Here is a 26485-nt window from a genome sequence, read left to right as displayed (position 1 = left end):
TACTGCGGAACAAAATTCCGGCACACCGGCGACGCATATATAACCTCGGCAGTTGCGAGCGTCGTTAAATGAAACGTAATTTAATATAATGTCCGTAGAAAAAGGATCTTAGTTCATTTCTAAAACTTTCCGAAGTAGTGTAAAATTCCTTCAAATCCAGTAGGCCTATCTGTTGTATAGACATACATTCAAATTTATTATTATCATAATGTTAGTCTCCAAAATTTGATCATATCTTGTTTCCAGTCCTGGTGGACAAAATATAACACTTTAATTGAACCGAAACAAAATAATTTTTTAATTGAACCGAAACAAAATAATTTGGGAAAAGGACATAAAATTCCTAAGTGATCGCTTATATTCTCTTCTTATTTATTTCCGAAAGACCACATTCATTTTTTTTTTCCGTAAGACCAATTTCATAATTCGTACCTGCTGAACAGTGACTTTGATAGAACATCTCCCGAAAAAAAGTTCTTATTGTGATTCATCATATTATGATCATCGTCATTAGACCACGGAACTTTATGCACTACGAAACCTGACAATATAATGCAGCTATGCGCTGAAAACTTAAATATATCCAGTAAAAACGCTTTGTTAGAGGTTTATTGAGTCGTATAAACGTTGAAGATGACTCTTTTTGCGGGTTGTTTCGTCAGGGATATTTTTATTGATGATTTTTTCTAGAACATTTCTGAAAACTACGTTATTCAAGGACCGCCCAGGCAAATTGATAGCGACCACAGTAGGTTAGGTAGAAAATGCAATGATCCCCTCTTACATCACTTTCCTCGCGCCCCATACTCACACCCCTGGAAACCCATTTTTTTTTCCCTCCTCGACCTTCGTCCATGCTCTATTTATTTTAATACCTCCACTATCATCTATATTCTAATTTCTACGTTATACTACATTCACACCTATCTCATTTTATTGAATGTAATTAATTTTTGTATCTTACCTGAATGAGAATATAGTGAGGATCACATAAGAGTAGTTCCTAAAAGGCTAATTTGGCCGTCTCTTCAGTGTTGCCAACTAATACCAGATATCACCAAAGAGCGTAACACTACAATGCCATGTACAGTAATAATAATAATAATAATAATAATAATAATATTAATAATATAATAATAATAATAATAATAATAATAATAGTAATAATATACTATTAACAATAACGATGTCTTGCTTTTTTCTTATTTACTACACCTCATCTTTATGTTGGAAGGGGTTTTGTAAATGCTTCAATAATTAATGAAAAAGTAGGCCTATAGTTTCCTCCTGGACATCTCACACATTATGTTGTAAATTAGTAGATTAATAATATGATCTAATATTAAAATGTATTTTGTCTAACAACATGAAATTCATTGCTTTGACTAAACAGTTTACGATTCACGAGACATAACCTAAAAATGTATTTTGTTTGATAACGTGAAATGATTAGTACAAACTTCGAAAACCGGATGCTATTTTGAAATATATGCTTAAGAATACTCACTCCTAATAATTTTGCTATTCTAGTTATAATTGCTGTCTCCGTGCGCATTTTCTATCGATCACCCAAGTGCATGTATCACACCACATCTTGTATTTACGCTTATCTGACAATAATCTTTAATTGTAACCACAATGCAACACATAAAATAACTGTTATGTATTAATATAATGCTGGTATTAATTAATTATTAGTATGTTCGAATTTTACTAGCTTCCAGTAATCGGCTCAGAAATCTAGAACAATTTGAATTTTCAGAATTTGCACCACCGACAACAGCTGTTCCTGCTGCCAGTATAACAGTTAGAAAATCACTACCAGTTGTAGTATTTCTCAGTATCGAAATTCCAAACGAAATTGGCAAAAGATAATTCAACCTTCAAACTATAAAATCACCATAATCCATTAGCATATGTAGTAATGGGGGAAAAAATGGTTAGGCTTCACCCTTTGGGTATTAAGGAAGCTGATCCGGACTATAGAACCTGCGAAGTTTGGGTTACTGGCATAGCTCCTCAACCAACCGAGCCAAACTGCCAGTCGACAGAATCATGTTGAAACACCTACTGTACGTTTTACGTTCACGGAAATGAAATAATAAAACCAATTTTCACGTCCTGAATACTGCTAACATTTTTAAATTGTTCGCAAAACTAGAAAAGGAAGAAATAAACTGTTTAAATTATATACAAATAAACGTGACGTCATCGTTGATTATTGCGAGCACGATATTCAACTATTCGTATTCCTGATAAATGACAACGAGTAACAATAAAACGATTAAAAACGATATGTCGACAGCAATTGCATGTTCTCAACATGAATTACCTAAATTATTGGTTTTATTTGTCACATAATTATTTTTGTCTTGGAAATTATTCGTACTTTTATCAGAAAGAAATTTTGAAATTAGAAAATAAATTGGGCAGATCAAGGAAAGATGTTAATATATGCATTTAAAAGGGAAATGCATTTATGCATATTAAAATTGACTTCATTCGAACGTAGAAACAATGATCGGCAAAGATCCGCTTTTACTTTTTCAATATGCCAGATCAATAAAAACGTGCAATTTTATGAAGTTCCGCGGTCCAATCATCATCATCAATAATAATAATAATAATAATAATAATAATAATAATAGTAATAATAATAATAATAATAATAATAATAATTCTTGATAAAGAAGTCGGGCCATGATGTTAGTTTGTAATATTGCCTCATTACGAGACAGGGTTCATTCACGTATCGTAAATAAGACATGGAACCCCATCCCCACTACTTTCTAGACGTTCAAACGGCGATAGAAGTTTCTTGTACCCTCCAGGGATCGAACCCATAACAATTCATTTCATAGTCAGTTATATCGATCGAACTTTCTCGGTCAAATATATTCAAATGAAGACATATAATTCTTAAACCGTAGTGTTTAAATTGTGAAACATGCCAGGTTATGGCAATTTATAAAGGATTGTGCTGGATAGCTAGCCCGCTCGTATGTATATCGAGATATATAGCTCTGATTTGTCGATAACTTTTACAGGTGGTGACATTTTACTAGTATTCTGAACAGCCTACGTTTCACATGCCACAGGCGTAGGTAGCGTATTATTGGAGGAAGCGAAAAAGAAAACTTGTGGTTTCTGAGGCAGACATACCTAATTCTGGTAGAGAGAGAGAAAGGGCAACAGAGAGAAGAAATAAAAAAAAAACTAATATAAAAAGGCAAGGTAATCGAAGCCAGGTATTTGGTTGTGTGTGGAGCAGGAATTGTATACTAGAGCCAAGTCAACTATAATAAATGAACACTGGTTACCGACTTAGAAGAATACGTTATAAAAATTTCTTGACATTTGATATAGACCAGTCTTGCTGAAACAACATACTAACACATATTTGTATCGTATCACACCATCTATACCTCACATCCCTTCCAACTATTAAAAAAATCTTGTTTCTTAACGTATCTAGATTTCTTTAAAATAAATCAGTGTATATAGCATAATACTGTCCATTTTCATTCTGTTATTCAGGTTTCTGTATCCATTGGCGTCGGAAGTTATTTTTTATTTGGTATATATTGTTCTTGCTTGAACTCGTTGAGCATCTTTCATAACTTGAACAAGTTTTGAGTTTGCCCAATTATTTGAAATAGACTGCAGTAAATCATGAGTTATTTTCTAATTTATAATGCCAAGTTGGTATCCCTCATATTGCAGTACTGTTTAAAATAGTGTCATACATTGTGGAAGAAACTCCCCTTACAAATAGGGAAACTTCCTTGCGTATGACCAGTTACGTATTGGTCTTTCATCAAAGCTGACTTCGTAAGGGTATGTAAACATTTACGATACATAAAATGTATATGTATACGTAATAATTTAATTGAAATTACATTGAACTATTAACCTTTTTCAATTGAAACATTTTATTAGTAGAACATAAACTCGAATTGGTTACCATTTTAATATGTATAAGGAGATCTAATGAAATCAGCAACGTTGAAGCAAATTTTATTGGTTCTTTATTAAGTTGTTTGTGTTTTAACCGAACTTAACCTTAAAGTAGAGGATGCTATCGTCAGCCATTTTGTAACATTTGCTTATGTGTTGCTTCCTACAATATCACAGAATCCATCTTCATCTAAAGACGTTCCTACTGTTGTTCGTTTCCAAAGAAGAACTTATTCGAAAGTTCTACAACTTCCAATTTTTTTTTTTCAATTCTGAGTTTTTCCGTTACTCGCAGCGTCTTTTCTAGCCATAGGCAGGACGTGTACACTATCCAATAATTAATGGGTAATTAATTAATTAATTGATAACGAATGAATTAATTAATTCAGGGAATATGGAAAGAGAAACTATTTAAACTAACTCCATAGCTTGTTATTGATTGATAGGTAATTTGGGGCCGTCTAGAAGAATCTACAGAATGTGAGCTCCAAGCCTATTGGTCACTTGTCTCACTTCATTTTCACCGTTTCGTTGAAGGATTTTTAAGATAATGTTTTTGTTTAAAAGAACTGATGACTATTTCAATTAAATGAACACTAAACAGCAAATTAACCAAAATTACTCTTTTATCACAGAGTGTTGTAACATTGTTATCAGTCTCCGTGAACGATATAATATTATCATGTTCATATATCACGGTATTTTTAAGTTGAATTATATTTGAACTTCATTGGAAACGGCGAGACAATATGGAAATTTAAGCTAAATCGGCGTTACCTACCGTCGGCACAACATTACTGTGGAATAAAATGTTGAGGGAGTAACTTATAAATTAACATGATGTAAATAAATTCGGATGAAAAACATTACCGCTCATAGAATGTCTTAATTTTGGATAACAAACAAAATTATTATTTCATAGATTAAGATGCAGAAACGAAGAAAAACCAACTTAATTGTGACGTAGAAATTAGTTTAATACGTGAGAGTAAGAGAGAATAAGAGGAAAATTTCAGTAGAAAATTTATAAACTTCTGTATTCTGAGATCTTATGATTTTTTGTTTGCTTTGAGTTTGCATAATGTAATATAGTTGATGATGAACATATCTAAAATCTGCTTGGGAATCTTTTCTAACAAATGGCAGCAGAGAAACTGTGACATATATTTCAAGAAGCTGTAAACCCCTTTGTTCTAACTTGATATATATTTCCTCTTTCATTAGTAACTGTATAATTCCTCCCCCCCCCTCCCCCTGTAGCTCCCGTGCTTGGAAGACAGTTATGAGCAGATTAATGGAAAAGGTAATAATGATTTATGAATTAACTTGAATCGTGAGGAAACACGAAGCAAATAGGCCTACCTTTCAAGCGTAACAACTCCAACTTCAATTACTCTCACAAACCTGAGACCTGTAAACTTTTGACTACCGGTATGTGTAATGTTTTAGCAGCTTTTAAGAATTAACATATTTCGCTTGATTACCGTCTATCAATAATTTTTCAATCTTTCGCAGGATTATACCAGTTTATAGTTCAGTTTTCTCAATCTGACTGTAGACGGACAAACGATTTCATTCCACGGATGTGGGACCAGCATGACGCCTTGACTCCACTATTGCAACTTAAAGAGTCACTACAAACAAACATCCATAGCCTAGCCAGGATTCCGGACCACGATCGTGACTTTCACGTAGCGTTAAAGCCCAGATTTATTCTGTTGGGTTTAAGGTTTAGAAACATCGATCGAGCAGACTAGAGCGTCGGTTTTTCGCACCGGAGATCCGGGTTCATATTCCGACTGGTTCAAGCGGCGTTTTTGACTGATTAACATTTTCTTGGGATACTTCCTTGACATTATTACACCACCACCTCCATAACGGTCAGCAGCTGCATAAGGAATTATACCAAATAGGTGTATTTCGCCTTCATATGAGTTCGGTTACTCCATTGTCTTTTATGGCGAACGGATCTACCTCGCCCTTTTGTTTGGTTCTTTTGTTCTATCTTCAGACTTGTTTCGCATCTCCTTTTAATATATGTTTCGTAGTTTATGGTACTGTTTATAGGAATTAATTTCTGCAGATCCACTTTAGTTGGTTTATTTTCAAAGCCGAGTTTTTAAAACTACTAAATTCTAATGATAATCAAATTCCTACAGTTATACACAATCATTGTTACCGACCGAAGAGAAAGCAGCAAATCTTGCTAGACATCACTGTAACGTATCATTCGAAATAGCAAATGCTTCATATTAAACTGGTCATTGAGCTAAAAACCGACTGAATTCCACTGTAGTAATAAATGTGATTTCACTTGTTTTGGCAATAGCTTAACAAAACACAAAATATAAAAATTCAATATTAACAGTAGAAGCACCAAAATAAGACAGACTGCCCAGAGACCTCAGAAAAGTTTACAACTCATACCCTCACACGCAGAGAACATGCCTGAAAACTTCACGATTTTCAACAATGCGATTTTTTCGCAGTTCATTCGCCTGAAGAGAAAGTTCAGTCACTTCATACCCTTACACAGTGGACTCTCCTAAGTTCGACAGAACAGAATTGAAAGTTCTGTCCAATAAGGGTAGTTGGTGTGACAGGTAAAATGAATACAAATTCTTATTGGTTATCCATCAACGAATACAGTACTGTACTTGCATTTCCTGCCCGTCCCGAGACTTGTGTATGCGCTTCTGGTACCACAGTGGGTTTCGACAGTTTCGTCTCACAAACGACACAATTCTCAAATAGAAAAAGAAGAGTTCATTAATTTGAAATCAGTGATCAATATGGATGTCCTAATCAATAAAATATTCTGTTTTCCTTTAACAAAAGTATTACTACAAGACACAGGACCAATTTCCATTCAAATGGCAAACCCATTTCTTAGTGCCCATATAGGGGCGTGTCTAATTCTCCTACGTAAGCAGTCGAACTATACCATGTCGAATTGAGTTCTGTCGAACTTCAGAGCTTCCACTGTACTTGCATGTTATATCTGCGGTCAGTAGAAATTCCAAAACACATACAGTCCCAATCATTGCACTTGAGAGGGTGAAGCCTTTGAAGGACGGCCCGCTTTACAAAGAAAGACGGAATTCCTTGTTAACCATTTTGTCCAAAACAAAATGTTGAAGTAGTAAAGACCACAGATTGGGTCGCTTTTTCCAATGCAGAAAACAATAAAAATTATAAGATATATTGAAATTTCTAAATATGTTTATATGAAAGGCAGTAAGTGTATAATAGTACATTATGCAACGAGCCTATAATGGTAGTAATTAAGACGCGAGTATGTTTGTTTATGAAACTCGCTTGCGCTCGTTTCATAATTTTCATACGAGCGTCTTAATTACCATTATAGGCAAGTTTCATACGACTTCTTATGCTCGACCATATTTCTAACTTGAAATTATACATAAGTATTCATGTTATGTTTATCTAAGTGAAGAGCGGAACTGACCTTCTAAATTGTGAGATGTGCGCAGACGTGAAAGTATTGATTTTTTCCGAGGGACGAATGTCATTGACCTTGATATAATCTAGAGAATAACATGAACATTAATATTGATATAACCTGGAAATTGATTTAGAATTGAAAAACGAGATGACAAATTTATTTGAATATTATTTACAATTAACGCTAATTATTATAGTAACAGAACATAACCTTCTGCGACAGTATTGGATTTCCAGCCTCCGTGACGTTTCGCTAATTGTCTTTCGATTGCATATCCGAGAATAATCGATACTTGTGATTTCATAATGGTACTATGGTGATTTCTCATTGGCTGAACAACTGAACTATAATAAATAGGTGTACTTTAATGAGGTGCATTAAAGGGCTACTACCAGGTGTATAATTACTACATTTCGGCATGGTCGAGCATAAAAATACATATTAATTATGGTTTAGGTCCAATTTAAGTTTTTTTAGGATCAAGAAAATTTACAAATATGACTCTTATAACCATGATTCGGAAAATTATCTAAGAAATTATGAGTTGATAAGTGTGGAAAAAAACAGGTAAAATCCTATAAATCCGGTCTCTACTGACAACTAATGAGAATACTGAGTGAGCATATGTGCAGCTTTTGATGCTTAAGCAAGGGAGCGAAGAAAGCAACAGTTCGACCAGGCGAAAATTTTTAGAATAGGCCTGTTCTATATTGTAAGAGAAAATAAGATTTGCAGGGTCCAAACTAAGCAATATAGGCACTTAAGAAATTAATTGTTCCCTACGAATTGGTACTTGCGCTCTTCTGGCTCTGAAGTATTGACATTTTCTTCGTATTGAGTAGTTACACTATAAAATAGGTTGTTAAATGCATCTGTATAGAGGTGTATGTGTGTTGGCACAAATTAAAGGTAGGTATAGGTATGCAGTCCGCCCTGTAAAGCGGGAGCGCGAGGGGGAAGGACGGAGGCAATTAATGACACATCGTGTTCTCATTTGAGAGTGTTTTGCTACTAATTCAAACCACGTCGTGCCGGCCGACAGACAGGCCTGCCCCGGTCCACTGACGTGTAGCCCTCTCGATAAAACCTACTCTTGATTTATTGCGATTGTCATAGTAACCTGCAGATTCCGCGCTCTTCTCCTCGCACTCCCTTGTAGGTCGTTTCTTTAGTCCTGATTGACATTTGGATTTATTGCCACTTGCGACTTTTAGGGTTACATTTAGATTTTTCTGCCCTGTAGTGCTAACGGGGATATACTTTTTTCTTGCAATTTATTGAGGAAGAGATTTTCGTCCTGATCTACTTTTCAATGAATGCATATACACTTTTATTTATTTTTTTTTTATTCTGAAGAACTCTTCACTCACATCTCTTTTCGATGAAATGCAGTCTCTTTAACTGCACTAGTTTTTTTCCCCTCTTCATTAATTCAGAATCTATTAAGGAACAGATTTTTGTCTTGGTCTACTTTTTTGTATCCTGTCATATCCAATATTATACACATGATAATTGAATTTAATAATTTAAATGTCATAGCAGAAGAATATGTAAGAATTTCTTTCGTACAGGACCGTATGGTGTGGGGAGAGTTTACCGGGTGTCTAATTTTTCATTGTCAGAGTAAAAAAAATCTACGTCGACATAAGGCATAGTTCTCCTACCCTTCCTTCAGTATATTCCCTTTGCTTGGTGCTGTGACACGTTCGAATTATAAAACTGCTATCATTATTATAGCGAGACCTACCGCCAGTGCCGACTTTGTAATAAAATGAAGCCATCACATTATTAAATTTAACTCGTTATGAAATATATTGAAAAGACTGTCTTAGCAGTTCTGCAGTGCAGGTTAAATATTATGCATTGTCGATTTTAAACTCAGTTTAAGAACGGTAATCAACCGTTCGTTAGTTTGAGGTCTGTCTTTATTGTGAAACGTTCATTTCACGTTTTGTGCATTTGACAGTTCATACATTTTTATTTTTATTTATTTACTGTTGTTTAGTGTGCTGTACAATAGACAGAGGCCAATAAACAGTTCAGCACAAAGCATAAAATTAATAATGATAAAATCACAATAAAAGTGCATAAAATAATTATTACACATAAAGACAATAATATTACAATTAACGACAATAATGACATTGAATGGACGGAATAAAATGGATGACTAAAATACATAAAATAATGACAATTAAAAGTAATTGTAACTGAAAATGAAAGGATGGAATCATATAAATGAATAAACTACAAAATGATATAAAAGATAACGAGAATAATATTATAATACATATTTAAACAAAAGACAAATTAAGTGATATAAAACTTCAAAAATATATAGATGGATCAAACAACTTAAATGAATCCAAGTTAGATCCATCCAATTAGCATATTTTATACCTACATTTGCAGACCGGGGAGAGAGATTTAGAATTTCTATTGTAAAACATTTTATGAAATCTTAAACCCTTGGCAGGAATACGAAGACTGAAATTGCTTAATAATAATAATAATAATAATAATAATAATAATAATAATAATAATACAACACAACATTTAATATACCGATAATGTAAATTGTAAAGACTTTTAATGATGACGTCTCCCTTGACAAAATTCTGCGCACGCCACTGCTCTCGCAGGTTGTATTTGAGGAAAATATATTTATATTTTAGTCGGTTATTTAACGATTCTTTATCTAGGGTTGCGCTCGGGCTGATTACCTGGTTGACTTTTTTTCCGAGGTTTTTCCCAACAGTAAGGCGAATGTCAGGTAATTTATGGCGAATTCTCGGACTCCTCTGGCCAAATACCATCTCGCTATCATCAATTCCATCGACGCTAAACAACCGAGTAGTTGATACAGCGTCGTTAATAGACCAACTTAAAAAAGATTCTATATCAACTACTATAGAACGTTCAGGGTTTAGAAACTACCATTAGTAGTCCTATTTAGACGTTTTCTTAGTGAATATTCTCTTCTTTGTAATATAAAATGTTATTTTTGTATTTTATAACGCATATAAATGACAGAAGCAAGTGTATTTAATTTATTTGGTGAATGGAAATACAAATAAACTAATACACGTATAAGTATATTTATAAGTAATACAAAGCGTTTGTGTTTGAAGCAAAACTTAGTTACAGTATTTTGATTTATTAATGTTACTGTATATACTTAAGAAAATACTTTAACTTATTTTAGTTATATTACAAAGAGAGGGGATGTCCGCTGAGAAGATACCTGTATACTCAACGATATTTTATAAACTGCCAACAGTCTGTAGGCTATCTAATGTGTAAGGCAGGGTTTCTCAACCTTTTGAAGATTGTGAGCACCGCTCACATGTGATATTAAGTGAGCGACTACCATGAAATGGAATAGGTTTAATATACCTATATGAATACATAAATAAAATAAATAAATACATTTTTTAAACACTGACCAGGATAATGATATCCTTGAACTTGGAATGCTACTCAGAATTTCAGTGTTGTCCAAGGAGAAGTCGCTTATAGCTATACATAAACAGTCCTGCAGATGTGAATTAGCTAATCGTGCTCATGTTTTGTTCTTGAGATATTTAATAAGTGAGAAAGTTTTTTTTTTTTTTGCATAGGTAAGTTGTCTCGAACATAGCCAGACATTTGAGAGAAACACTCCGCATATTTGGAGCCTTTTTGTATCTTCTGCTCCCCAAAGACTATGATTTCTTCCATTAAAACAAATATTTCCGAGCTGAAAAGGACTGGAGATCTGTCAGTTCAAGTTCCTCACGTGGAGCCGTATTATTCTCTTGAATAACCTTGATTTCTCTTTTAAGTCCACACTGAATTGAAACCATGAAATACGAGAAGCCCTATCACGTCTGTAAGATGTGATAATGGATGGATAAGAACATTATTTGTTCCAACTTGTACATCAAGGATAAGTTAGAGACGTAACATTATATTATTAAGGTTTTGTTCGCACAACTAAGTTTGAATTTAAAAAAGGACCTCAGGAGCGTTTGTGCTCGCGAGCACTTCTTTACTCTCATGACAAGAGCACCAAATATTATTAAAAGAGCACCATAGTCCTCGCGAGCACCAGGTTAAGAACGATTGGTCTAACGAATTGGTAGCGAGATGGATTCGAGGATTCGCCATGCCATCCACTTGCAGTTGTGGACTACCTCGCAAAAACCTGACCATGTAATCAACTCGAGAGAGACTCGAACCCAAGCCCGAGCGGAGCCCCGGATCAATAGGCAAAGGCGTAACTTTCAGAGCCACGCCGGTTGCCTTGACGGAAATAAACCAGGGTAAAAATGTATGAACAATTAAAGCTATACGTAAACTTTACTTGTCTGGTTACAAAATTAAGTATGTTTCAAGTTCTTTGTCGAACAATGAAGCGAAAACTTTTAAACATGGTGCTAGTTTCGGCCCAAGACTTTATAATAAAATTACAAACCATTTTCCAAATTTGAAATATTTTAAAATTGAAGCTTTTAAAAAAGAAATTTATAAAATTATTCATGATATAATATTAACGAATGTGTGTATTTTTTACCTTTTTTTTTCTGTCTACTATGTTCATGTTTTTATTGAATATCACTGGCTTCTGTCTGATTGTCAATTTATATTAAATGTTTTTCCCTCTCTCTCTCTCTCTGTCTCTGTCTCTCTCTCTCTGTCTCTGTCTCTCTCTCTCTTTTTTTGTATTATTTATTGGTTTGAATTAAGTTACTGTATTTAGTAAACGTCCTTGTAAATTTTATGTTATATTATTGGCTAAGACCACACCGTACACGAACCTGGCTCTTACGGTAGTGACTAGAAACATTTTTGTTTTGTAATTTTAATTTGTACTCGAGTAACGGCTAGCGCGTCTGGTCGCGAAATCAGGTGGCCCGGGTTCGATTCCCGGTTGAGGCAAGTTACCTGGTTCAGGTTTTTTCCCTGGGTTTTCCCTCAATCCAATATGAGCAAATGCTTGGGTAACTTTCGGTGCTGGAACCCGGACTCATTTCACCGGCATTATCAACTTCGTCTCATTCAGACGCTAAATAACCTAAGATGTTGATAAAGCGTCGTAAAATAATTACTGAAAAAAATTGTACTCACTGGCTAGTTAGGTAAATAAATAAATAAATAAATAAATAAATAAAATAAATATGTGTTCTTAAGTTAAAAAAATAATATTACATTTTAAAATACATGAGAGCAAGACAATGGAAAAATTTTAATCACGAAGTGTTTTACTTTAGAATGCTTGCAACTGAAACGGTTACCAATTAAGTCTAATTATAACTCGTAATCCATATGAGCCCGGTATAGAACAGACAATTCTAAACACAGATGAGGATGTAACCCTTGCTTTAAAAAACACTTCCTACTGTTAAAGTATTCCTTTACATTCTGCACATTTTCTCACATGTTTGTATAGGAAGAAAAATCCGTTGATTCATTATAAAGGGGGAGAAAAAAGGGTGAAAGAAGGAGAAATGAAAAGGGTTATGGTAAAAAATCCTTTTTTTTTTTACGATGAACGGATATAGAGTTTTTTTGAACAAATCTAGTGAGAGGCTGTACTCCCCACCCCGAGGACCGCGGACCTGGGAAGGTATCATTGTATCTCATTCGACCCCGAAACGCGGGTTGGTACGGTTGTGTCTGGTGCGTTCATTGAGATCCTCATGACAGAGACTTAAATATGGTCACATGCTGGAAAGGTAGCTCGCGATACAATGAAACGAGTGTGAGTGTGCTTGTGCGTGTGCTTGCGTGTGTGTGTGTGTGTGTGTGTGTGTGGGGCAGTGGACGGAGGCTCTTAGCGTATTGTATCAATTTAGTTCGTTTCTAACCAACTAAAAGTGTTTAATATTATATAAAGTTTAATATATAAATTATTTTTATTTTATGTGTTGCAAGTTTTTATTACGTGACGTGTTAACCAGTGCGCAAATTTTTGCGTATGTGTTTTTTCCTGTATATATGTGTTACGTTTCGAAGCCAGATTATTATTTTATTTCGGTAATCTGAAAATAATTATCAATAGAAAATTATATGGAATCTATTTCATACATTATTATACTGATTATACCCTACTACTTTTGTAGGCTATAATATGTAGGTCTACTATATATATATATATATATATATATATGTGTATATAATAATTTATCACATAATAATTTATTATAGATAGCGGTATCTTACATATCCACATCATATTCAATTAAATATAATTCGACATGCACATTATTATTATTATTATTGTTATTATTATTACTATTACTATTATTATTATTATTATTATTATTATTATTATTATTATTATTATTATTATTATACCGTGTACATTTTTGCGCCTACTGGAATACTTATGTTTTATCTGTACACGAGTTGTCGAAGAGTTTATATGTTATAATTTCTGTTATCTTCTTTGCGAAATTACTAAATTACATTACGGTTTATTTAAGGGGTTAGGTACAGGTAAGCGGTAAAATTTTGGAAATATTCAACATTTTCTTACTCCATTACTGTTTCTTGTACAATAATGAAAATTAGTATGTGTAAAACACCGTCCTTGTGATATACGAAAAAAATATTTTTACGGTTTAAAAAAATTATATATATATATATATTTTTTTTAAATTCAGTTCCCTGTGCAGTGATGATGTGTTTCCCACATAACTAAAAAAATATCCAATATTCTATGAGTAAATTTTTTGTGTGTATTTATGCATGTCGTAACTGCAATATGATGCAAGATCACTTCTCTGCCTTTGATAGATTGCCTAATAAAAATAAATTCATTAAAAAAATTGTCAAATATCAGTATTTTCTTCTAACACAAAATAAAAAAAATATATATTATTTATTAAGGAATGTAGTTGAAAGAGCATGATATTGTAAACTTGAGTTTTAGCAATAAAATAAAAGAGAGAGAAAATGAAAAAGTTAATAAGTTTATGAGTTATGAGGGAAACACTTCATCACTGCACAGTGAACTACCACCATTATGAATTTTGAAAAAGAAAAATATAAATATTTTTTTTAAATCGTAAAAATATTGTTTTTCATATAGCAGAAGGACAGTGTTTTACACATACCAATTTGCATTATTGTACGAGCTACAGTAATGGTGGAAAAAATGTTGAATATTTTCAAAAATTTTGCTGCTGTAAGCTGTACCTAACCCCTTAAGACAATAGCCTATATAGTATTTAATGCTTTTATAGTGATAATGTGTTAACTATTTCATATTATTTATTATTTATTGCATGCTATAATTTGTATATTAACATATCGTCACCCTTACTTAATTTTATTATATAAATATTTCACTTTATTTATGCATTTATAAATTAAAATTTGCGAAATTTTTGCAGTGTGAAAAGTGCATATAACATCGGGTGTACATACGTAACATGAAATTTTTTGGACTTTATATACAACGTTTATTATCTGAGCCTAATTTAAGATTTATACAAATTAAGAAAACTGTACTAAAATATTGCTGCCTCGTAATGGTAGGGCCTGTCTGTTCAGCGTGAGTTTGTTTCGGAATATATCTTGGACTTGGTAGCGAAGGTACGGGCATGCGTGCGTGTATGTTCGCTTGTGTCTGTCTCGTCATTTTTCTGAATAATATTTCACGCTGTAGTGTAGATTTTCAAAGAAGTTACATAATAGTATACCTATTAATATAAGTGAATCACAATCTTACGGTTAGATTCCCCTCTTTTTATTTAAATTTATATTCATTTGGTACGTCAGTGTTCTAGACAGTAATTGTAAATCCAGAAATAGTTATGGTAAGCACATAATATGTTGTATTTACGTATATTAACTTTGAACAGACTATTTATTATTATTATTATTATTATTATTATTATTATTATTATTATTATTATTACCTCCAATTTCTTATGAAGAATTGATTCCCATTGATTCAGCTATATCAGCCTTTACGATCATTGCTTCTCTGATACGTCAACTTATTGGTCGGATTTATTCTTTAAAACAGTTTCATCAATAATACTGTTTGTGCTCTTGTATTTGTTGTTATAATATATCCTCAAGTGTGTTCACTACAGAGCTTATTTGCTCAGGAACATTAATATAATCTGGAATGGATAATATTTATAAATACTGTATTTCATTAATCTTGTCGGAAAGTGCTGTGAAACGGTAATGCATCTTCTGAAAAAAAAAAAAAAATAGCATGCATGGGTTATAATTTTTGCGTAATATGTAATAAAGCGATATTTGAACGTAGCGGTCGGTCGTCATAAGCTTGCATCTTTTCCTCTCTTATTAAATTTCTGGAAGGGTTGCTACTCATAAATTATGCATGTAGTATGGCAGTGATACTATGGCAGTTCGGAAAAGAATGTTCTGTGTCTTTTTTTTTTCAAGCTGTTATATTATGCAAAGGAAAATAATCTCTGGGTGTATTTACTTGCAGCTGTAATGACGTCACATATTGTATGCTGAAAAGGGACTTGTTCCCTCTTTATAAGTAAAAAGAGAGTCAGTAATTGCAAAAACGCTGCATATTGAAACTGTCCTCGTACAATGTGTCTGACTGGCTCGCTAGGTTTTATTTCGGTTGCGGTTAGAGTTTCTTTTCTTGCACATTTGATCTGGTTCTCATATGTCAGAAGCTCTTATTTCAAAAGGGTTAAAAACCAAACCACATAATATAATAAATTTTAACTTGTAATATATCTTAACTCGTGTGTACGTGGTAGGTCTTGCTTGAAGATGCTATAAGCGTTGTCCGTAAACAATGAGATTTAAGTTTATGCAGTATTTCTGAGCGTTGTATACAATGATGTATATACTTGGGATATGTTTTAATCACTTGGTGGGCGAAATAAATATCCAATGGTTCTTCTTTCCTAAGAAAATATGTCCATTACGTGTGCATAATAAAGATTCTCTTATAAATATAAAGACGACAAGAAATCGTAAGTTTTCCAGTGCTGTACTCTATGCAATTCAAACTTAGATCATATTATTATTATTATTATTATTATTATTATTATTATTATTATTATTATTATTATGTTTATAGTTCCATATCCATTTTGGAAATCTTAATATCATTCTTTGTATGTGTTCAAACCATTTCTGTCGATACTTTTGTATTAATTCGTTTATTCCTGTTAGCCGTAGTTCTACCCTTATAAGTTATCTTCGTTTCATTTATAGTTCATAAGTCTGCAACCCGTTACTAATCTTAACGATCACATTTCCCCCGCTTCTAGTCCTCTTCGGCCAGTGTTGCCATACCTACTGATTTACCAGAAGATTTCCAGTTTTCCATTGAATCTACTGCTCTACTGATTTTTTTTGTCAAAAGTCCGAATTTCTCCTGCCTTTTGGCATGCTGCAGTCACCTAGTTCTACGCCCGGATTTTCAACTCATTACTTTAGTACACATATAGCCGATTGTCATCATGTCTTATTTTTGCATCTTATACACAAGTCAATGTTTTCGTCTCCCTGCTCATAATGCGTCGCCACAATGATGCTTACAAGAAGCAAGGCTTCTTCCTTTTCTTTTCTTATAAGGCTTTTACTTTCTTTCTGGTATTTCCTCATTAATGTTCGTTTTGTCGTTCCGCGGAACTGTTGGAATTTACTTCTTTTTTTATTTACATAAATAAAGTTCCACATTGCAGCCTAAATAACTAAAATTATTTACTCCTTCTGTACAAAGTATATGATTATGTCTCGTGACCAGAATATTGTACGAAATGAAAATATAAAAATTTTAAATTTATCCTTTGAAGTGGTGGAAACATTCAAATATCTTGGAACAACAGTAACAAATATAAATAACACTCGGGAGAAAATTAAACGCAGAATAAATATGGGAAATGCGTGTTTTTATTCTGTTGAGAAGCTTTTATCATGCAGTCTGCTCTCAAAAAAAGCTGAAAGTTAGAATTTATAAGATAGGTATACTACCGGTCTTTTGTATGGTTGTGAAACTTGGGACTCTCATTTTGAGAGAAGAACAGAGGTTAAGGGTGTTTGAGAATAAGGTGCTTAGGAAAATATTTGGGGCTAAGAGGGATGAAGTTACAGGATAATGGAGGAAGTTACATAACGCAGAACTGCATGCATTTTATTCTTCAATTGACATAATTAGGAACATTATATCCAGACGTTTCAGATGGGCAAGGCATGTAGCATGTATGGGCGAATCTAGAAATGCATATAGAGTGTTAATTGGGAGGCCGAAGGAAATAAAACCTTTGGGGATGACGAGACGTAGATGGGAGGATAATATAAAAATGGATTCGAGGGAGGTGGGATATGATGGTAGAGACTGGATTAATCTTGCTCAGGATAGGGACCGATGGCGGGCTTATGTGAGGACGGCAATGAACCTCCGGGTTCCTTGAAAGCCGTAAGTAAAGTAATTCACTTCTTCTGTCGTTTTATCTATTATTATTATTATTATTATTATTATTATTATTATTATTACTATTATTATACTTCTAATTGGTATTTCCCATAGAATACCATGTTTATTTCATTCCATTATTCAGTTGAAACAGTGCTTTTGTATATTGTATTCTTTATTTGAAATTACTATTTGATCATCTCCAAATAATATGGCGTTCATTATTTCGTGATCTATATAAATTATTATTTTTTCTGCAAATTTGTAATAGTAGAGCATATCATCAATTAAAATATAAATTAAAAATAATAGGCTTAGGTGATAATAAATACCTTTTTCGAATTAATAATAATAATAATAATAATAATAATATAATAATAATAATAATAATAATAATATTTCATATACCGTAAGAGAAATATAAATTTACACGCCCTATGTACAATATGCGTGTAACTTATGCAAAATTTTACGACACTTTTTTTTAAAACACTGAAAATTTATGAAAAATAAGGCTTTCGTCTTTGACAAAATAATGAGTTCATGAAATAAATTTGATTTAATACGTAATTAATATAAAATAGAGATTCAACCAATTTCTAATAGTATAGTCAATGTGTAAGTTAAAAATAATAGGCTTAGGTAATAATGATCACTTTAGTCTAAATAATAATAATAATAATAATAATAATAATAATAATAATAATAATAATAATAATAATAACACAAAAGTATTTCACATACCGTAAGAAGAATATAAACCTAACACGTACACGTCGTATACACAGTATGCGTGTATGCAAAATTTACGTCACTTTTTATTTAAAACACTTAAAGTATTAGAAATATGGCTTTTGTTTTTGGGAAAATAATGGAGTGTATTAAATAAATTTTATTTAAGACGTAATTAATATAACATTTAGATATATAACAGACATTTCATTCTCCACACATTGATGGTCTCTCTTCCTAGCTCTGTACAGTGTTCAAGTTAAAATGCTGCGAAATATTTTAAATCTCAGCAGTTCTTTGTCATTTTCCCTCTATTATATGCCTATCAACTATTTTACTCACGTACATTCTTAGAAAAAAGTTTTGTCGCACATATACTTTATAAGTTCCAGAAAGGAGGCAGTGCGCATGATCAGACAAACAAAACTAATTTTCTTACCTCAACTAGTCCTCGTCTTGTGAACCAGGTCGCTTGTCCTCTGATCATGCGCACTGGCTTTTTTCTGGGCTTATAAAGTATCTGTGCGAGAAAAGTTTTTTCTAAGACTGTACCTATTCGCCAATATGTCACATTTTTGTGTGATTCCCAGGATTCTCTGTCATTCGAAACTATTGGTCTCGTCAAAATGCATCGGCCTTGGCTAGTGCGTTTCTGAGCAGTGAAAGGTTTGAAGCTGTAAACCTGCTTATTATTTTATACTGAGTAGTTTGTAATAAATTCAGAATAGCGTATCTGTGTATATTTTTTAAGTCATAGCTTACAAGTCAATTACTGAGATATCTTGAGAAAAAGAGGTTGGGGTTTTTACAGTTTAATTATCAGGTCTATACAGAGGAAAATAATTTTTACGACTTGATATATCCTTGCATTTAGATTTGTAACAGACTATCCACCGACATCAGGAGACGGACAATATCCGAGAAAAAGAGAAATAAAGCCTAATCGAAGAAAACAAACAGAAGAGCAAAGAAAGTCGAAAGCATTTGAAGGTTTAAAAAAGATAAATTACTGCTAGTTTTGGTTGAACTGAATTTTGTAAAACGCATTTTCTCTGTGTGTGGCTTGTGGTTCCGACAGCAAGCAGTTTTGTTTTATTCTACCTTTTTTAAACCTTTGTTGTACGTTTTTTTTTTCTTTGCCTGTAGTTCTACTTGTCAACGAGTTTCAATTCAACTTATTACTGGGCATCAAGAAAGAGTGCATCCTGTTTTTTTTCTCTCAAGTTTCAAAAATCGTTCCTTGTAATTTGAACCCTCAGTATATTTAAGTTTGCTTCTTTCTTTCATAGGTTACTTTTAAGGCGATAGAAGGGTGAGAACTTTTGTAATATCGCAGACTTCTACGCGTCGCATTGTTTCTGTCTTTTTAGACCTTATGGATTTTTTCATTAACTTCCTTCGTTGAAACGACGAAAATGACGGTCTGATTGGAACTGACAAACGAATTACACTAGATTTGATGATAGGTATTACAGTCGTTGTACAGGTCCACTAGAAGTAGACAACCCGATATTTTAACTTGTGTTAGACTACTTTTTTTTATGGAAGTATAATTATCTGAACCGGGTGCATATTTCTGTGGAATAGGTTTCGATAATGTCATAACATAAAGAACATTCATGTGAATTATCTTCTCTGTTGTTTTCCTCTAAGGCGGAAATACGCGTCGCGATAAGCCCCAGAAATTATGGATCACAGACCCATTTTTCCTCCCATAAAAATTCAGCTTTTTACAAATTCAAACCCTTTACTTCTTTCGACTACTGGCGCCTTGATCTTGGTGGCAATAAGGACGAGTCCACAAGATTACCTGCTGTTCAAATACTGGTAGTGGACGTTGGTCTTACATAAGAACTGAATGTGTGTCCTAATCATTGTTTGCCCTGTATAACTTAATAGATTGTCTTATGTAACCACATAACGAGAGAATCCCTCTTTCTCGAAATGCTCATATATTTTTATATTGGTTAAGGATTTTAATAACCATGTTTAGCAGCGTAGGGTGTAAGTGAATTGTGAAAGTAATAAAATAATAATAATAATAATAATAATAATAATAATGATAAATGTTTAATTTAACTTTTAATTGGTTATTTTACGATGCTGTATCAACTGATATGATTGTTTAGAGTCTGAGTGAAATGAAGGTGATAATGCCGGCGAAATGAGTCCAGGGTGCAGCGCTGAAAGTTACTCAGCCTTTGCTCGTAATGGGTTGAGGGAAAACCCCAGAGAAACCTCAACCAGGTAACTTGTTCCAACCGGGACTTGAACCCGGGCGCACTCGTTTCACGGTCAGGCATGTTAACCGTTACTCCACAGCGGTGGAGTATAATAATAATAATAATAATAATAATAATAATAATAATAAAATACGACAAATTTGAGGTACCTGCATGACATTGAATCACAAGTAGGCTATATTTTTATTATCTGCCTGTATGTTATTCAGTTATTTGGATTTGTGTCTCTGTTAGTAGTTCTTAGACAGTCTCACTTCTTAGATTTTTTGTGAGAAAGCTGGAGGCAGACTATCGTAGACATAGATCGTAAATAGGCCTATTTAAGAGAAGTCTTAATTTTTATCGTCTAGAAATAGAGATAATAATAATATAATAATAATAATTATTATTATTATAGTAATAATAATAATATTTAATTACAGCCCTAATATACCCAACGGTAAAATAGTGTTGAATAAACTTGGATATTCAATAATAATAATAATAATAATAATAATAATAATAATAATAATAATAATAACAATAATAATAATGATAATAATATGTTTAATATTGGGCCCTTTGTTCCGCCCATTGATTATCCCTGTAAGGATTTTGAATCAAAATTTGATCTTCATAGATGTGACATAGTCCTAATAATTTCATTGTAAGGTATCCGTCTATACGTTAGGCTATTGTAATAGGCCTATAGCCCCCTGAGCTCTCAGACATTTGTTGTTTCATTTTTAAAGTTCAATATAACGCTACACTTAAAAAAAATTACTGACATAAGGAAACATGCTGAAAAAATTCTGCAGGTTACAGTTGCGGCACAAATGCAGGTATACAGCTAAGCCTATACTTCGGATCTCTCTCTCTCTCTCTCTCTCTCTCTCTCTCTCTCTCTCTGCACATACATCTTATATCATAATCTTGTATGAAGTGTGTTATAGTATACTATACTCTCAGGACACAGGGGGATAGGAAAGGCGGCAAGGTAACTTTTATGCTTATTGACATGGGCAAGGAACTGATGTGGTTAGCACCACTTTCCGCTTCTCACGCCACTCCTGCCCGCTCCGTCTTGTTCCCAAGAAGAAGCCTTGCTCAGTTTTAAAGGAGGTTGATGAGTGCCACCTCGAACGGTTATAAAAGTTATGTATTAAATCCCGTGTTGAAATGAACTTGAACCAGGCTCTTTTAGTCCGTAATCTGTCGCTCTACCGACAGAGCTAGATCTACTCCTATTTTTAAGTTATGTGCGTAATAGAAGGTTTATTTAAAGAATCAATTCGCTCAGTTTTTCCATGGTTGTAGCTGGACCGATTCGAGGTGTTGAACTGTAGGAACAAAGACAATCGCTGTCACCGCTACGAATCATTTCCAATGCCCTCTGCTTGCTAACAAGCGTCATCATACGCGAAATCTTTTCTGTTAAGTGTATAACGTAGATGAAACAAAGACGCACTAGGACTCGGGGTATAGAAAAAGCCTTTGAGATGACGACGGACTCGAGGACGACAGAGAGACAAGACAGAGCTCATCATTTCAGAAGGAAAGAAAGTAAGAAAGAAAAAACTTTTTTTAAGTATTTCGCTCCTTGTTCTTTGAAGCATAAATGAGAAGTGTGTGTGTGTATGTGTGTGTGTGTGTGAGTAGTGCTGAGAATCGAGCTACTGTGAAAACAGGAAGCATGCCATGCCTTAGCAGCCCGACATCTTGTTTGGCCACACACCAAGCGCGATTTCGAATGTCACCTTTCCTAATGAACTCTGCAGCTTCATGCTAGACTTACATTCCCATCTGCCCGGAGAATTGGATTTCTTCCTCAAGCCTCACAAACTTTGCAGTGAGTTTTACATCATGATGCTGATGATGATGAGGAACTTGAAGGTTGTCATAAAGAGAGCGTGAACGTTATAAAAACTTATACAAGGTGCTATTTAGTTTTCATTATATTTTGTGAACTCTTATGTAGAAAATATTTCTAAGTAATTAAGTGGCGGAAAAAAAATCTTCTGCAGGCTACTAGAATGTTGATGCATGAAGAGTACCATAAGAAATTATGAAACGATGTAAGCTTATTATTATTATTATTATTATTATTATTATTATTATTATTATTATTATTATTATTATTATTATTATTACTGTTCCAAGTAAAAAAGGAGTTAATCCCTTACCGCATGGGACAGTCTTGCACATACCGGTTCAATATTCAAATAACTGAAGTAGTTCTTTCTTTCTCAACTGATGTCACATATGGTAAAATCCAATTTTTGATCGTGTGCCATATCTGTCCCAGTATGCAGTTTGAAATAATATGTGCTTAGGCCTATATTATAAATTATATGAACATAAAACCGGTATGTGCCATATCTGTCCCAGAATGCGGTAAGGGATTAATTATATCGATCTTGAAATAGTACCATTTACTAATTTTTTATTGGACTTTGTAGGATATGTCTACTGTACCGTGCATCATATTGATATAGTCTTCTACTAATTCTGCATTAAAACTGTAGCTACAATACATACTGGTGTATCCGTAGTACTTTCTGTCAAACTAGAGGAAGACCGTCAATATTTTTAAGTGAATAAATAACTATGTATTACGTTTCGTGCTATTTTCAATTTGGTCAATAATACATAATAATATTATCATACTTAATAATAATAATAATAATAATAATAATAATAATAATAATAATAATAGTAATAATAATAATTAGGCCTACTTGAAGACGACAGCGTCTCCACTTATTTATCCCACAGATCTCGAATATGCTCTGTGGACTCCTGAATGATTAATTAATGTTAATTTACTAGATAAAGTTTTCACTGCATTCCTGCTCTTCATCTTCCCTGTGACATGTTGCGGTGAACTAAACTTCGTGTTTATGCAAGGAGAAACACGTGTGATGTAATTTGTGATGGACTATTAAATTTAATGTTTTTGCTATTAAGGAACACAATTTAATCAACATTTCTAACTGTAAATGGGTGTTGAAATCGTAAAATGACTTACTTATCGCTTGTTCAGTAATTGTTTCCATATGGTAATAGCAAGTTGGCAATTTAATGCAACTTTGATTTCGATCAGCATCTGTAGTGTAAAGATTTATTACTGATAGTAGTCATTTCGGTGTTTTCTTTCAGGTCGTGCAGTGGACGCCATGTTGTCAACTTCTGTACATCATCAACAAAATGGCGACGACGATGGCGGTTCAGTCACTTCCGGTGATAAACAAGATGGTTTCTCAACGACTGAAGAACGAAGTAACTATGAAAATATGATGGAACAAGATTACGATGAGGAAATGTCGGACTTGGAAACAGAAGACGAGAATGAGAATGATTCAGAGGTAATAAACTGTGTGAGTGAGGATAACGCTAGTTCAGACGTTACCATGGCCACGACGACTATTACATCCTCGACGGCCAACATTTTAAGTCAACCGCCCAAAAGGAACAAACGTAAAAACTTTGAACCGCGAAACATATCTTTATACGCAGGTGAGGATAATGATGGAGGTGAAAAGACATTGCAAGTAGACGAAGGGGATGAATGTGTTAGTGATCAGGAAATGGAAATTGACGAAAATGACGACGAGAATGACAGGCTATCTCACAAACCTTTAGATCTCAGTGAAAATTCTATACCACCGTCATCACCCACCTCTTCTAAACTTCAAGTCAATTCTAACCTGAGTGGTAAGAGAAGACGCAAACCAGTGATAGCTCCTCAGAGACGTTTGAACCAATCTAGCGTGTCTTCCGATATCGTGATGTCTTCGGCGGGTGCGCCAATGGACTTGAGTTGTACGAGGGGTGTCATTAGTGAAAACAATGACGAATCGTGTGGCGAAGAAGGTGACGAACAAAATATTAGTGATTCTTGTTCGGTCGGTGGTGACGATCCTGCTAGTGAACCTAGGGGCGATATGCGTCATCATCATCACCATCACCATCATCAACGGAACGTTCTTCAACATATCCCTAATAACTCAAATCCGACCGAAGGCCACGCGCTAGTAAACGAAAGACTTTATCACCATGGACCTTACGTTGATAGGAACGGTACCGGATATCACCATATAAATAATCATCACAGTCAGCAAGCGACATCTGGTCTCCGGGTGCGCTATTCTCCAAATTCTCAGCATCGTGGCAGTGAGTCGGAAGAGTGCTCGCCCCTCAGCAGTCTCCAGCGGGCCGCGCAGTCTTTGGGATTTCATCCTCACTTCCCATCTGGACTGACACCAGAGCATCTGAACCATTATCACCATCACCACCATCACCCGCAGCAGGGCACGGACGCCTCGGCCATGAAGGAGTACGCTGAGAACACGATGAAGGAGCTGCTCAGCATATACGGACTGAACAGCCCCGACATGGCGGAAACTATTACCAAGAACGTCCCAATCGCCAACTTCTCCTCCGGTGAGTAAGAAGTTTTTAATTATTTTTCATTTTTGTCGGTACCGGTAACAATGTTTGTGAAGTGTACAGGCATACTGTTATGGTATTGTCTTAAGTCAGAGTTCTTGAGTGACGGAGAAAATTGAGGTAATAACGTATTGCTAGGACTAATCCTATCGAATTTTGAATATTATACTACTGAAGATGGCAAAGAAGAGAAATGGTAGGGAAAATCAACTTGTGCAGTTCGAGTGCTCAGTTAATACCCATCCGGTGTCAAAGACGGCGCTTTCCTTTGAAAGGATAAGAATTTGTTTATTGATAGACCTTCCCAGATGTCTCTCCAATCACAAGGAGCGGTAATATATATCTATCAGTCATGCGTTAGCATTAAATTTGCAATTTACAATCATATCTACTCCACGTGCAGTATAAAACAACTCGTCGCTCCTCGAGTTGATGACAACAGCATTAAGAAGCTTCACACGATGAGCTTATTGTCCCGTTCCGCCCCCTTTGACATACATCTAAATGTCATAGTTGAACCACAGTCTAGTATATATACAGTCACGAAGCTCAATATGTAGTAAATATGCATCCATAGATAGTTGCTAACCACTAGGATCGCTACTATCGCCTCATTACAGACAATGCGAAATAGTATCCTCATAAACTGAAGCTTCGTGACTGTATATACTAGACTGTGGTTGAACCCTCCGAGTTTTGAATGTCCTATATTTCTTACTATATTTGGCTTGTAATAAAAGAAAGTCTTGTTATTTCATTGTTGACTATTCTCTCCAAGCGTAAAGCCATTAGACTACCGGTACGTCTAATATTGACTCTTCATAATATAACTCACCGTTTTGAAAAAAGGTGACAGGATGTACGAAATACCTTTGTTTGCTTGAAACGTCTCCATTCTTGGTATATAAATTTAGGTTGGGTAAGGATGGTTGGATGGATAATTCATAAAGGGGGGGGGGAGGGGGAATGCAAATTTTTAGACCTGAAGAATCCAGAAATGAAAAAAAAAAAAAAAAAAATAGTTTATGAAATCATTAAAACAAACTCCTTAGCACACCTTTATAAATGAAAAACGTAGTATTTTTAACGTGTTCAAAATATTCCTTTTTATTCACTCGCAACTCCATTATATACCGTATATTTTCTTTATAACTGTGCATAGTTATAGCACGAATGGCCGTACGGGCTCGTGCGAAGGATCTTTTGTACATGAGTTTGTATAATTGAAGGGTTCAGAGCCATAGTGGGCCA

At 34.1% G+C, this 26485-nt stretch overlaps 1 protein-coding gene across 7 annotated transcripts in view; it reads left to right on the top strand.

Annotated features, from left to right (window-relative positions):
* LOC138715210 (zinc finger protein castor homolog 1-like) overlaps positions 1-26485 on the top strand; it is a 752775-nt gene that overhangs the window by 377155 nt on the left and 349135 nt on the right. For all 7 annotated transcript variants that reach the window (XM_069847869.1, XM_069847872.1, XM_069847871.1 and 4 more), the window contains one exon: positions 23945-25228. In XM_069847869.1, coding sequence (XP_069703970.1) covers positions 23945-25228 — 1284 coding nt within the window. The remainder of the gene's footprint in view (positions 1-23944; positions 25229-26485) is intronic.

This window comes from Periplaneta americana, chromosome 15 (assembly GCF_040183065.1).
Source record: "Periplaneta americana isolate PAMFEO1 chromosome 15, P.americana_PAMFEO1_priV1, whole genome shotgun sequence".
Classification (NCBI taxonomy): Eukaryota; Metazoa; Arthropoda; class Insecta; order Blattodea; family Blattidae; genus Periplaneta; species Periplaneta americana.
The sequence above is the reverse complement of the archived record's forward strand: the minus strand, read 5'-3'. Positions and strand labels throughout refer to the sequence as shown.